The sequence below is a fragment of the Sinohyriopsis cumingii genome, chromosome 19, assembly GCF_028554795.1.
Source record: "Sinohyriopsis cumingii isolate HCF-2022 chromosome 19, ASM2855479v2, whole genome shotgun sequence".
Classification (NCBI taxonomy): Eukaryota; Metazoa; Mollusca; class Bivalvia; order Unionida; family Unionidae; genus Sinohyriopsis; species Sinohyriopsis cumingii.
Window position 1 is genome coordinate 70,864,248 of NC_142979.1, and position 16,069 is coordinate 70,880,316.

General features: G+C 34.1%; 1 protein-coding gene across 3 annotated transcripts in view; it reads left to right on the forward strand.

Annotated features, from left to right (window-relative positions):
* The window catches only part of LOC149775926 (Na(+)/citrate cotransporter-like), a 75,922-nt gene that overhangs the window by 45,969 nt on the left and 13,884 nt on the right, over positions 1-16,069 (forward strand). For 2 of the 3 annotated variants that reach the window (XM_089944230.1, XM_089944229.1), the window contains exons 5-10: positions 8,176-8,281; positions 10,886-11,071; positions 11,851-11,979; positions 14,331-14,417; positions 15,174-15,278; positions 15,875-15,996. In XM_089944230.1, the coding sequence (XP_089800356.1) occupies positions 8,176-8,281; positions 10,886-11,071; positions 11,851-11,979; positions 14,331-14,417; positions 15,174-15,278; positions 15,875-15,996 (735 nt within the window). The remainder of the gene's footprint in view (positions 1-8,175; positions 8,282-10,885; positions 11,072-11,850; positions 11,980-14,330; positions 14,418-15,173; positions 15,279-15,874; positions 15,997-16,069) is intronic. The other variant, XM_089944231.1, reaches the window with a different exon arrangement.

A 16,069-nucleotide genomic window follows, 5' to 3' on the forward strand; every position in this document is an offset into this window, starting at 1 on the left:
AATGTACCATAAATGTAACTTATTTTTGACAGAAATTTTTAGGAATGCCTTAGTATTTGTCTAAAAAATCACAGTAGAAGACGCCATGACATAATATAGGAGCCACATATTGATAATATCGTACTGTGAAAAGAAAATAATGTACCGTGTTCTGATATCTTTTTATGTTCGAATATGGCATTACGTTCGACACAGAAACACACACACACACACACACACACACACACACAGAGTTATTTCATTTAAATTCAAATTGTGGATCTTTAATATCTACATCAACGCAGTACAGGACATGAACACCCATGAATGTCACTATAAGTAAAGCTTGAATTAATTCTGGAGGTCGTAGTTTATGACTGCACGACATCCAGTGTGGTTTGATGGGGTAAAATAAACAGCGTAATTTAAATAATGACAGAGTCATTTCATCTGATTTTGACGTAATAAATCTGACATCCTTTACGATCAAAACCCCTAATTCTGTCCCCGACGATGGCCTTTTGCAACAAATGGTCAAACAAGAATGACCCGGCTGTTTACCGACAATAGAGAACAGATTTGCTTGTATTACATTTGAAATGTCTAAGGTTTAACATGTTATGTTGAAGATTACAAAATGACAGGAATTATAAAATGAATGTGAGGAAGTCAGAGTTAACTCAATAGAACAAATACATGAAATGGATATTTTACATCTGACAACTTATTTGCAGTTGATATGAGAGCATTAAGATATTTTTAATACTATACGTTGTTACTTTATACCCCTTGACTAATAAATGATTTCATGCTTTTGCTAAATTTGATTTTGTTTCTAATACTGAATCATCAGATATAGTTCCTAGATTGATGTTCACACGAGCGTCTTGCACGTTACAGTACTTTCGGTGAATTCAATTTCTGCTGTCGAGTAGTCGATGCGATATTTTGTAAATGTCATGCTGTCTGTAAGTCACGTTACAACGACAGCTGAAAGTTTTTAGGTACTTGTTTCTGTCTAATATGAAAGTAATACACGTTTTTAAGACAAACGAAATAACAATACAAATATGAGTTGGTGAGGTTGACCGGGCACGAAGATTCTTTTCTCATTTGGCAATTTGCTGAAAACATTCTGGAACATAAATTTGTCCTTCAGAAATTCAAGAACCATCTGAAAATAAATCCAACCAGATGTATTAAATGGCAGATATTGTGACATTTCGTTTTATTAAATTATTTCGCTAAACAAAGAACTAATTACTTAAATACATGTAGTGTTTCTAGATGTGGAATAACATAGTTATGGCGCCAGACAATCTCTCTAAGAAGAATTCTTCATATTAATGAACAAACCATTTTTTTATAAACATGAAAAACAACATCCGTAAAAAAGTAATAATAAATATATGCGTTTGTTTTCAAGGATATAAAATAGGTTTTTAACAAGTAAATACAAAAATTTGATGCTAGCCATTTTATAAAAGGACTCTTAATGTTAACAAAACCCATTTGTGGATGATGCACAGCTTGAGAGAAGTGGCACATTGGTGTCTTCTATTACAGAAGTATATAGTGATGGCGTGATGATGTTAATGCTAATTTACTTAGGTAATGTTGGCCTTTATAATGGCATAAAGTACAATATAGAGATTTTCGACACAAGTCATTCCCCCAGAAAGATGAGATATTTGCATTCCGCAAATTAGTAAAAAAAAATAAAATGCCCCTGTTCTTCTCAAAAATGAATTGTGACGTCTTAATAGTCAAGTTTTTTTAAAATAGATTTTACAAAAAAGTTACATTTTTTTAATTCTCAAAGATGATCGGAAGAAGCGTAAATTGATTAAACAAAATGCATTGTCTCAAAGAATCTGAAATTAATCAGATAAAATTGCTATTTTTAAACATAAGTAACTAAGAACCACGAGATAAACATCATCACTGTGAGTAAGATGTATTAGTTGTATAACATAAGAACACTTCCATATGGCTACTGTACCAGCATGTAATTAAACGCGAATTCCAACCTCATTTAACAGATTTTTTTAGTCTTTTTACGTTTTGATGCTATCTCCCCTCCCATAACCACAGGCATCACGTCGTTTATGCTCGAATACATCTTCCGTCCACTTCTTATTGTCACGCTGGTCCCTTATAATTTGATTATACAGATGCATTATCACCCTCAAAACTATTATTTAATTCTGCCACTGAATACTAACTTGATTGGGTACAGTTTCCTTTTTGCATACACCAATTCCAATTAAAATCAATGGATTAGTGCTCAGGTAAACATTGGCGACTCTTGCCAATACTTCCTTTATCAACAGGGTATATCACAAACACAATGCCGTCTTTAAAAGCCATCGCCTATTTGTAAGTCACGTGGTACACAGCGGTTAGACAGATGATGAATTGAGAATCAAATAATTACTTTAGTCATTGTTTTTATATCAAATATTGTATAAGTATTGTTTTTCCACAACTAGAAACATTACATGTATTTATGTAATCGGTTCCTTTCGAATGCATTTGTGTATTCTTATATTACTTGTTTATGCTGGAATAAACAGCAACACAGGAAAGAGTGAAAACAACAAGCTTTGAACATAATACGAAATAATTTATTTCCTTGGCAAAATACTGTAAAAATGAAAAATTAATAACTTACGGTTTCAAGAATCAAATCCAAAAATAATCCAAGCAAAATCCATGAATAAAATTTTGGAAGTCCTAATAATAAAATGTTCTTATGAATTCAAGTTTGAGTCCCGACGAAGACTCCAAGATGGAAGGCGATGACTTATGATGCATCCTGTTCAATGTTGTTGTCTACAGTTCCTCGTAGAAACACAAAAAATAATCATCAGGTTTCGGAAAACCAAATAAAATGTTTAAGAAATTTCTTTGTTCAAGAATTCTGTATGAGCACTCAAAATATTTCTAGAGAAACGAATTAATCTTTTAGAATCCAAATAATTCGAAAATATATTAAAATGTAATTCCCAAAATGACACAAAAAACGCCTTTACGTCTCGGTGTTTAGAAGCCCCACTGAGATTATTTCTCTAAAAAGTGAATTTTACGCAAAACAGATGCCCGGATAAGGGTCACGTGATCTTGTTTACATAAAAAACAAATTACATAGCCCCTGTATGTCCTTGATAACAACCATTTTACTCCGATAATAAAAGATGTTTACTTCACCAAAAACTATTTACAAGTCGAGGGTCACGTATCCAACGCAGCCTCGATCTCAGCCTTATTATTCCCACAACAAAAAAAAAAAAAATTAAAAATGACTTGTTCACGTGACTGTTGCTAATTTTGAATTAAGGTCGGGAACCAGGTCAGCGTTATGTTTACAAAAATGAACAGTCAAGGTCAAACTATTTTCTGGAAAAAGTATGAGTTCCTGGTAAACATAATATAATGAAATTAAAAAATAGAAAGATTGTAAAACTTACAAACAATTAAATAAGATATAAATTAAATCAAATATCCATAACAGTATCAGAGAAAAATCTGTTGGTATCCAAAACGATGTTATTGTTATCTTTCCATCTTGAGGCTTATTATATAGTTAATAGGCGACCTTGTAAATATCTCAGGTAGATCATTGTGTTGCAAATTGGTGGTGTTATACTTATTTCTATTTACATTTCGTCTTCCTTCATGTTATTTGATTATTTATGACATTCATATTATGCCTGTCACGCTTACTAAAATACCACAATATGAAATCTTATATTGTAATGTATCATACATTTATGTGAATGGGAACTTTTGAAGTAATATACATTTGATATGCTGGCTTTTAATGCTTACCAGGGTATATCTAAGACAATAAATCACATAACTGTAATGTGATACGTAGGTATATACATTATTGAACTTTTGTTGTCTTAGCGCTTACATGAAAATTATTATCGCGTATACTTACCAAATCAAGCCAGAAAATATCGTGATATGCATTCTAATTATGTGCATTACTGAGATACGTGAATCTTTGATTGTTATAGAAGTGTTGAACCATTGCTTCGATCGGTCCCCATAAGAATAAAACATGATCTTGTATAGCCATTGTTTAGATTATGTGTTCGTACACAGTACTGGACGTCCTTTTTGGCTCGTTTATGGTGAATCAAGTGTGGCATTCGGTAAGGTATCATTAGCTGTGATATCAAGTGTCATCACCCTAGTTATATATCGGTGAAAGCAAAGAAATCCGTTCCATTATGTATCATTAAATAATCTAAATGAATCGCATCATACTGGAAGGAGATATATTCAAGTTCTAAGTGCAATATTGTTTGCAATGATTTTCGTGTTTATTTAAATTTTGAATGCTTCCATATGTTTACCGATGCCATTCTGGTGGGATGAATACTAAGCCATATAGAATGGTCGTATTATCTATTCCAATTTTACCTGACTCTGTATGCGTTGGTAACGTTTAATCCAACTCAAATAAAGATTCCTCGTACATCTTATTATTTTTGTGAATTCGCCAATAATACCCTATACTACATCAATAGAATGATATTACTTTATTCCCTGTCAACATGTTATTTGGTATCAGTTTTGAATTCTCTATTCACATTTAATGTATGTATATAATAGTCCTTTACAGCTCCTCTGCACACAAAACAATATAGATGTGTAGTGTCAACAAAAGTTAATGTTGATTAACATTGTATACACGTAATATCACATTGGAAAACATTTATAGAAAGTAGAGACTATAGCAAGAAAACTAATAGTGATCGGAACTAGTAGTATTTTTGCTTGTTTTTATTTGGTTGTTTTGTATTTTGTTTTGATTTTTTTTTGATCGAAGAAAATTTACAGAAGCGTGCGTTTCAAAATTAAATAAACCGCTTCAGCTTTGAATCCTAACTTTATAGAGTTGTACTTGCTGATCAATCACGTATTAATTTCTTTATTATTCTTATCTTCAGTCATCTCATTTCGGACTTTGTTCGTCTACATATCAATATTTAACAACGTCCAAGACCTATATTTAATTTTGTCGTTGATTTAGAGGAATATTTGCTTTCTCAGTTCTATGTAAATATTGTAAAAAGCATCAAAACGTTATATTTTCTGCAATGAATTGGATATTTTTATTCATTTATAGCATCAGTAGGATTAGTCAAACAGATGTCCTATCACCGAATCCTTCGTTGGGCCTTTAGCTTTCTTTTTGTCTGTGAGACATTAATGTCGCAGTGAGTTTAAGCTTTTCGCGACAATTAATATCATTTGGTGTAGCAATAATCATGTAAGCCGCTCCAAAACCTCTTTCTACTCCCGGTGTTTGCCTCCTCCAAAATAGTTCAGCTCTTCGTCTTTCTTACTTAATTTGTTCCTGACTACATTTGTAATCTCCGTGTATATCTTGTACCCCTGGTTACTATAGAATTCTTCGTCATTCTTTTCATCTCTTATAGCCTAAGACAACGTATCATCAATATTGTTTACTAATGGCACGGGTCAGTACCTCATTGTATTTTTAAACTTTGCTCTATATCATGCTTTTATGTACTCTATTCACCAAATCACATGAATGCTGCACGAAGTTTAGAATACAAAACGTACAGCTTGTAGTTTATCTCTCTCTAATATAAAATAAATTGCTCCTTTGACATTCGTGTTTGTAAAACGTTAGATTTGAAGCAGACTTATCAAGCTGTTTTTTTTTTTTTTTTGATGGATCAGCAATGTAAGATTTCCTTCGCTTGATGTTCAACTGTCAAATGTAAAGTACTCATTTTTACGGCTTGCGGTATTTGATTTCCTAATTATTGTATCCTGTGTATTCCACATATTATCAACTAGTGAAATATAGACTGGTCGAGTGAAATTTGACATATCAGTTTATGGCATCAATAAATTCCATGTATGTTCGTGAACTTGTCCACTTTATCAATACGTTTTATTTCCCTAAATTATATCGTAAATTACTATAACAGCTGAATTAATCGCTCCATGGTAAATGGTGTTAGTTACATTGTTTCTCTAACTTGCCATTTATTACTTTGAAATTTCAGAAAATTTCTGGAATTGAGTTTGATATTCATTTGTTAAAGTAATTCATTTAAATGTTGTTGTTTATTTGGGGGGGGCGGGTCTATTTTTGGAATTTAGTCAACTTTGTTGTACATTAGCGCAACAACGCAAAATTATTCAGACACACAACCAGCTGTATTTTATTTTACTACGTCTTTAAACATAACTGAATTTTATTTTGGTTTGGAAATTTCAGACTTCACTAAACATTGATCCAAATATCACCCAACATCAATCTCTGCTTAAATTATTCTTCTTATGTGATCTGCCATCAGTGGCGATTTTGTCAGCCATTACAATTTTCTTTGGCTTGGCCTGGCTATGGTAAATTTCTTTTCTTTAAATGAAATTAAATATCTGGAAATAAATCCTCTTATAACTTCGTCCGACATTTTTTTGCTCGCCAAAATTGAAGCACTTATATTGCTGGGACATTTTCCGTCCGTACATACCTATGTTCGTCTGTACATCTCGCCGTCAGTTACCTTTCTGTTTCTGTAGTTCAAGACCATGGAGTTTTTCCAAATTGTATTATGCGCTGCAAATAGGATATGAACGAATCTTATTGATTTGGGGATGAAAGAGTCAAAATCAAGGACAGTGTTGCAGTAACAAGAAAAACGGATTTCTGCACAATAACAAAGTCCTTTATTACAGACCAAAATGAAACCTTGCCAGTGACATTAGCTTTGAATATGGTAGTGACTTAACAGTTTTGGTGTCAAAAGGTGAAAGGTTAAGATGACAGTAACTTAAACATGAAAGCTAGTTTCCAAGTTATAGCGTTTACATTGCTAACAACACTTAAACTTTCTCAACGGCTTGCAGTTGGAGAAAAAAAATCATTTGGAGTTTGAGGCTGTTACAAGTCAATGGTTAAGATCACTGTGGTTGTAAACTTAACATACTTTATTTATAAACAAAACATTATTTCTTGACAACGTACTTTATCAAAAGTTTGGGAATGACTTACACGTGAGGTCGCGTGTACACATTTTTTTTTTTAAAATGGTATCTCGGCCATGCTAGGATCAGCTAAATGACAGTATGATATGCCGCATTATCAACCGTCTCCAGTCATACCAAAGACTTATAAAAATGTTACTAGCACCTGCCTCGCTAAAATGACACATTATTAAGATGTTAATTTCAGGACTGGTGTCAGGATAAGGTGAATTAATGGGATATGATGCCTCGTGTCTGCGGATAGATGCCCCAGTGCTAGACATCACTATAAACTGCAGATATAATAGCGATATGACTGAAAAGACGTTATGTTAAAAATCCAAATCGTAGCAATACCACTGAAAAATTATTAAAAGCTACTTTAAAACTGAAGATCACACACACACACACACACACACTCTTTCAGTACATTTAGAGTTGCATTTCTCATGTTTTCAACGTATTTTTAATGTTAATCTTCGCATGTTGAATTAAATGTGCTTAGGTTACAGCGCTACACACAATCATAAAAGTTCGTCTATTTATTTCTTCACACAATAATATGCAAATGATCTTTAAATTTCTAGCTTCTTGTTTAATGCAGTGTTACAGGTTTGAGATATTGTTTCTTTCTTTTTAGTCTTCTGTGACTGGTTTTCTTGTCTTCCCACTATAGTATTATTTTTTGCATCCTTTACGTTTCAGTAGTAAGCTTCACTACTGGGTATGATCTCTTATGAGTGCAGTAATTAAAGTAGTGCAATGGTTGATAATTTCCAAACATCCAGCACTTAATTTTAGACTTTGTGCCGTTTTGATGTAGCCATCATATAATGCATAATTGAGTAGTAAGATGAGTGTCTAGGGAAATATCATTAATTGTACTACTCAGTCCCTCTTAAACATAATCTGTCATGCAAGGCCCAAGAACCACGAATCCATTAAGATGGAACCACACGTACATTTAACCACATATATAAGTATGTAAATAGGTATCAAAGTGTATATTTTAATTCCAAATAGTCCGCAGACTGGTAAATTTTGTCATAAAACATATTGTTTGTTATGTCATTATTCATTCGCCTTTCACAGTTGAACCTATAAAAGAGTTCCGATAAAGGTCTTTCGTCAGTCAAGAATCTAAATATGCATATTTTAATCTTGTATATCCGATAGACACAGAGGAAGCACACCATTCCGGTGAAGATGGAAATGAAGATGACACCGAAGCGGAAATGACGACAGACCTCAATGGAATATCAGTGGAAAGAATACCACTGAGGTAAGTGAAAAAAATTTAACAATGAGTTTACAGTGAAACATGCTCGAAATATCACCTCTATTTAGCAATCACCTGACTTTAGCAATCACTTTTGTGCTTCCTTACAAAATATTACTTTAGAAATGAACTGTTATGAAGCAGTCACCTTTTCGTGACCCCTTTGTTCAAATTACTGCAGAAATAAAAATATTAAACACTCACCTTGTCAATGTCCGCTAAGTCCCAAATTACGCTAGAAATCAGCCTTGATCAAGTAGCCATACTTTGAAAGAGGCAACTATTGTACTTTTCAGGTGACTGATTCGATAACCGTAAACTGTACATTGGCCATATAAAGGCCTAGAATAATATTCATCACATATGTATTTTTTCTCTCAAGATAATGGCAAACAAATGCCACATCCAACTGTTGTACGTATTTGTATTATATCACATTGCCCTCTCTTGAAGGTTTTGATGATCATGGAAGAAAGAGAGAGACAGAGAGAGAGAGAGAGAGAGCGAGAAAGAGAGACATATTCATCTTATTAAGCAGCTGTCTCATCTCTCTCTCTCTCTCTCTCTCTCTCGTGTGTGTGTGTCCATGAATACAGATGATAAGAAAGGTGTTTTTGTTAGATATTTTTCTTCCATCCAGCAATAATATTTTTATGAGTATTTGTTTTCGTGATTTTGAAGAAACCAAAAGTCTGGAATGCTTCTGTTTGTAGGAGTCCTTTAAGCCTCACTGTGTTCATCAAGTCTATATTTTCGTAAATTACTTAAAACTAAAAAATGAATGCTCCTGAAGGAATTCACTGTAAACCTGATCCTCCTGACATTAAAACCACTCTTATTAGTCCCCTCCAGCTACTAGTACTAAAGTCACTCCCATTAGTACCCTCCAGCTACTGGCAATAAAGTCACTCCCATTAGTACCCTCCAGCTACTGGCATTAAAGTCACTCCCATTAGTACCCTCCAGCTACTGGCACTAAAGTCACTCCCATTAGTACCCTCCAGCTACTGGTATTAAAGTCACTCACATTAGTACCCTCCAACTACTTGCATTAAAGTCACTCCCATTAGTACCCTCCAACTACTGACATTAAAGTCACTCCCATTAGTACCCTCCAGCTCCTGGTATTAAAGTCACTCTCATTAGTCCCTTCCAGCTACTGGCATTAAAGTCACTCCATTAGTACCGTCCAGCTACTGGCATTATAGTCACTCAGTTAGTACCCTCTAGCTACTGGCATTAAAGTCATTCCATTAGTACCCTCCAGCTACTGGCAATAAAGTCACTCCATTAGTACCCTCCAGCTACTGGCAATAAAGTCACTCCATTAGTACCCTCCAGCTACTGGCAATAAAGTCACTCCATTAGTACCCTCCAACTACTGACATTAAAGTCACTCCATTAGTACCCTCCAGCTACTGGCATTAAAGTCATTCCATTAGTACCCTCCAGCTACTGGCAATAAAGTCACTCCATTAGTACCCTCCAACTACTGACATTAAAGTGTCTCCATTAGTACCCTCCAGCTACTGGCATTAAAGTCACTCCATTAGTACCCTCCAACTACTGGCAATAAAGTCACTCCATTAGTACCCTCCAGCTACTGACATTAAAGTCACTCCATTAGTACCCTCCAACTACTGACATTAAAGTCACTCCATTAGTACCCTCCAGCTACTGGCATTAAAGTCATTCCATTAGTACCCTCCAGCTACTGGCAATAAAGTCACTCCATTAGTACCCTCCAACTACTGACATTAAAGTGTCTCCATTAGTACCCTCCAGCTACTGGCATTAAAGTCACTCCATTAGTACCCTCCAACTACTGGCAATAAAGTCACTCCATTAGTACCCTCCAACTACTGGCAATAAAGTCACTCCATTAGTACCCTCCAGCTACTGGCATTAAAGTCATTCCATTAGTACCCTCCAGCTACTGGCAATAAAGTCACTCCATTAGTACCCTCCAGCTACTGGCAATAAAGTCACTCCATTAGTACCCTCCAGCTACTGGCAATAAAGTCACTCCATTAGTACCCTCCAACTACTGACATTAAAGAGTCTACATTAGTACCCTCCAGCTACTGGCAATAAAGTCACTCCATTAGTACCCTCCAGCTACTGGCATTAAAGTCATTCCATTAGTACCCTCCAGTTACTGGCAATAAAGTCACTCCATTAGTACCCTCCAGCTACTGGCATGAAAGTCACACTCATTGCAACACTCAAGCTCCAGGCATCAACTTTAGTGTAATCGCATTAGTAACCTACAACATCTGGTACTGATGCCACTCTCATTAAACTCTGACAATATTTGCAATTACAAACAATGTAGTATAGTTTATTATAATTTATTGACCATGAATCCATTTTTCTTATTATGTCTACATAACCATTGTGACTTGTGAACTGATATATATGCAAATTATTACAACCCATTTAAACTAGCAAAACATTTTGATGCCTTGATTTAAATTTTTCAGTTGTTTCTTTGTTGAAGTCATGGAAATTTGTTGTTTTTATATAACCAATTTAGTTAAGTACTTCAAAGTTCTAATGTATTTAACTCTATACTTACAGTTACTATAATTTTGTATTATGTTTCAGGAGCAAAGCACAGAATGAAAAGGAAACTACAGAGTATGCACTGAAAAATAGAGCTGATAAGGAAAGGGATTTTCACGAGTTAGCTAAGATCTTTGCGCTGAGTATATCGTATGCAGCTAATGCTGGTGGTATAGCCACACTGACTGGTACTCCTCCTAATATCATTTTAAAAGGACATATCGACAAGTAAGTCAGCAAAATACTGGCAATAAAATGTAAATGTGACCTTCTTTCATGTTTCCCCAAACAATCAAACGGTAAGGAGAACTTAATTGTATTTTGACCCAAACAAAACTGAGTCTCTATGAAAATATAACCAGAACATCGCATGTCCTTTCAAAGTTTTGAAACATTGCACATAATATTTATTTTTTTAAGTTTAGTGATACTGTTGTAAAAGTACTGGAGAGAAAATTACAGTATATATTTCTGTATAAGTCGAGTTTATGTTGGGTTTTCTTCTGCTAAATAGGCTTACAAACTGCTAAACCCCAGATGGTGAGGGGGAGAGGGAGCATGATTTGTGAAATAAACACTGAAGAATCGAGATGTTGAATACAAATCATTTTGATACTGAATGACACTGCATTATCATTCTCTTTGTTTTAAACTATTATTGATGTTATTTCACTCAAGGAAGCATATTTCAGAAGTTTGTAAGTCAACCTTGCCCCTAATTTCAACTGTACTTGCCAATATTTGAGTTCCCTGATGTCCCTAAATAGTAATATTTGTGTATAAATGCACAAGTCCTGCTTACATATGTCTGAAATTGCATTGATTAACGATCTTACGTGTCAGTGGTTGCGGAAAATAGAGGTGCTTTTTAGTGTCTTTTTTTCAAACGTTGTGATAATTCACAATAACCTAGATCTTCACTGGTTTTACTTTTTGGTTTGATTTTTATGTAGATCGTTTTTAAACACAAACTATTCATCTCTAAGAGTTTTTATTTTTTCAAATAGATTGTACAGGAGCTATAATTTAGACCCTGGTTTAACGTTTTCCAATTGGCTGATCTTCGGACTACCTACCTCATCTTTTGTGTTCCTGATGACTTGGCTTTGGTTGCAGCTTTGGTACCTCAGGAAACGGTATGCAGCTGTTCTTTCAAGACAGACAGAAATGTAGATAGGAAGGAAAAGACAATTTGATAACTTTTGTACATAAATAAATTTACACGTTTATGAATTGATATGCATATATCGAATTATCGGTGTTTTTGCCAACACACACACACACATATATATATGTATGCATGTGTGAGTGTGTGTAATATGTATAGTATGTACGCTGTATCAATGATATACCACAAGATATATAAATATTTCATTAGAAGGAAATGAGGCTTGCCGAGTTTAATTTTAATGAAATATTTATCTGACGAGTGGTATATCATTGATAAGGCATACATACTATACATATACATGTTTATTTTGTTTATATCACATACAAATACACATACATGAAGTTGCACTTTGAATGGAGTTAATATATGCTCCTGATTATTGTGTATTGACCGAGTGAATGAACTCCTCACATCCCTGTGAGTATGCCTGCTATAAAATAAAGTTCTATGATTTTTCTTCTTGCTCACAATCACATATGCAAATTGAGAAGTTGATTGTTTCCTTTTTGAGTTTCTATTTTTATTCACATTTAGTAAATCAGTATAAGACACACTCATGTTTTAAACATGAACTACGGTTTTTATGAAGAAAGCTGTGCACTACAAACACTGTTAGCTTCTTGTACACTGAACCTGAACTGTAAGGCATTCACGTACTGGCGTATGGAAACTAGCATGGAGTAGAAACTAACCGAAATGACGAACCAACAAGAGGTAATTAAAATATTTTAATATATTAACAGTTCATCTAAGTCATTATTTTGCCTTAATGAATATTTATATAGACTACAAAATTCTCTCTCTCTCTCTCAGTGGCGTCACTAGGGTTAGTGTCACCCAATGCAGTACCTCATGGTGTCATCCCCATGGACCGCCTTCCTGCACAAAAATTAATTTTTTTTATAGCCAGTCAGTTTGTTGTTACCCCCTTCGATGGTGTAGCCCATTGCATTTGTCTCTCTCTCTCTTTCTCTCTCTCTTAGTGGCGTCACTAGGGTTAGTGTCACATAGTGCAGTAACTATGTCATCCCCATTGACCTCCATCCTGCACAAAAATTCAAATTTTTGTATACACAGCCAGTTTAGTGTTACCCCTTCTGATGGTGTTACCCGGTGTGGTCCGCACTTCACTAATGACGTCACTGCTCTCTTTCTCTCTCTCTCTCTTCCTTGGACTGTTTGACTAAACTTTACCATCATTCAAAGGTCCAGAGGCTTTGTCGTACAACACAAGCAAAAATTCCTAACGCTCGCATTTAATGCATTTTCTCACGTATCTGGCTATGATAATCTGCAGAGAGAGAGAGAGGATGGGATGGTGGCGATTATTTGGACATTTTTATATTTAATAATTAATAGATTTAAGAATCAACAACAATAAAGTATTAAATACGCTACAGTATGTCTGCCTCGTAAGCTCGTAACCGACAAATTTAACATATAGGCCTAGTGTCGACTGGCATTGCAACTATGTATCATTGATGTTATGAACACTAGATATATCCCAAAGAAAGCGTAAACATACTGCTACGATGAACCAGATTATTGTATGCTACTCGGTACAAGTTCAGTTTTAATGTTTTCATCCATCGCCATGTTTTTCTCACTCCAGAGTTTCGCTTCTTTTTTGTCCATTATGCACGAGAGGGGAGAGGGGTGTGTGGAAAAAAGGATTCCGATGAAATTGTGTACCATTTTAATATCATTTAGGAAACAGGGACTACTAATATTTGTTATAGTATTTTCATCTGTCATTTATGATTAATGAATGAGTAGAAATTCTTCATTGATCTATAAGCCTGCAGTTGAAAGAATGTTGATATATTCATATTAATGTCAACACTTTAAATGCTATGTTTCTTTAATATATATATATATATATATATATATATATACATATACATACATACACACACACACATATATATATATATATATATATATATATATATATATATATATATGAGAGAGAGAGAAAAATATATTACAACTCACGCTAGAGTAAGTCATAAGTCATACAAACTGGCCAAGTGCTTTCTAGGTGTACGGATAAGCTGTACGTGATATATTCAGATTTTTATCATTGATTTATTGCCATATGCTTGTTTCGATTCGTTAAAATAATCAAAATGCTTTGATGTAAGCAATATATATTTTATATTCCAGACTATCGCAAAAAGAAGCTTAGTTCGTTAGTACATTCATGCCTCATATAAATATTGTTTTAGTTGTTTCCTTTTTTTGCTAAACAAAATGAATAAACCATCTGTACACTTTACACCATTACATGCATTTGTAGGCTTTATTTCCTTCTAGATTTTTATGCTGCATAAAAGACAATCGTTCGTGGGATGCAGTGAAGAAACATTTGAGGATGGAATATACCAGTTTAGGGAGCATGACGTAATTTGTGTTTGTTTGTTTCTTTGTTTGTTTAACATATACATGAGGATAGTGGTAGATATACTAAAAATAATGACTTCTTTTACAGACGCTATAGGCAGACAAATCCTATGGAAAATCCTATTAAGATAGTCATATGATAATGATATCTGTGGTGCCCCCCCCCCCAACACACATATGCCCCCTTCACTCACCTCACACACACTGTTTGCATTTCTAAGTACTTACTTTGATCCAATATTTTATTTACTTCAGTATAAACAATATCTGGATTGAAACAAAAATTTGTTTAGTATTCTAAATTAAGAGAAATTGATACCGAACCAGATAAAAAGAAAAAATCTTTATTCTGCATGTCTCGTGCAACCATAAAAATTGATAATCCAGATAACTGCTGTTAATCATGTCCATTAAAATCTTCTAGGAATAAATAATGACAGATCTGAGTGGTCGTGACACTTATTTCCGGTTTAATAATCTGATGATATTTGATATAATTAAAGATATCCGAAGATTTAAAATTAACTATTATCATACAATTGGCAGGTAGAGGGTGTGATGCATCTCCCACATTTCGTTATGTGTGGTGGCTATAGTTTGTAGATACGTGATTTTCATTCCACCACCAACATTTAATGATCATGAGACTTTAAATTGAGACGAAATCCATATTGTATAAACACGAAACAATCATTCTTCTTCTTCTTCTAATTAGTTTTATTATTATTATTATTGATACTCTTTTCTCCTATTAAGATTTGCAGAGGTTGTCGTTGCCGTGTGCTTCATTCTTCTTGCTGTTCTTTGGATCACAAGAGACCCACAGTTCATCGATGGATGGGGAGTTTTGTTTCCAAAAGGGTACAGCATAATTATTACTTTCTTCTTAATCTCCCGTCACCAGCTTCTTCTGCTGCATCTTTTTTCTGTAGCAGAAGTAGTAATAGCAGTAATAATATTATATGTAGTAGTAGTACTAGTAGTAGTAGTAAATATTTATCGATGGTCTGTTTTCTGTTATTTCTTTGCAAGCGTATTTTATGGCCAGATGGAGGTATTTTTCTAAGTGATTACAAGTGTGTATCGTCTTTGATATTCGTGATATCCAGATTGCTGCATGAAATTACCTATATAAAATGCCATTTACCTTGACATGTTTAAGTTGGTATAGTAGCCTAAATTAAATAAAGTTTCTTGTGATTAATAAAGCACCAGAATATAAAAAGGAAAACATTATATTTTGTTGGCATTTCTGCAATCTCATTAACAGTTTTAATTGTCCAACATAAACAAAATCAAGATTGTTTAGTTTTGAAGATGACAGGCCATCAAATAAAATATTGTTACCAAATTTGGAAATATCCAGGACGCAAGTGCTCTCTCTCTGGCGATTGACTTCCTTTCAAAATTCAAGTACTTTGTTACATCATGACAATTTTTTTGTTTCATCATGACAGTTTTGTGAAGGATTCGACTCCTGCCATTTTTATATCCGTCATCATGTTTCTACTACCAGCTTATCCTCCACATTGGTTCTGCTGCTGTCAGGCGAAAAAGGATAAAGATGCTAAACTTCCTGGTATATTTCACTCATACTGGAAAACTCGCATGTTATAACTTGAAGAAAAAAAATAAATTTCTACCATTACCAA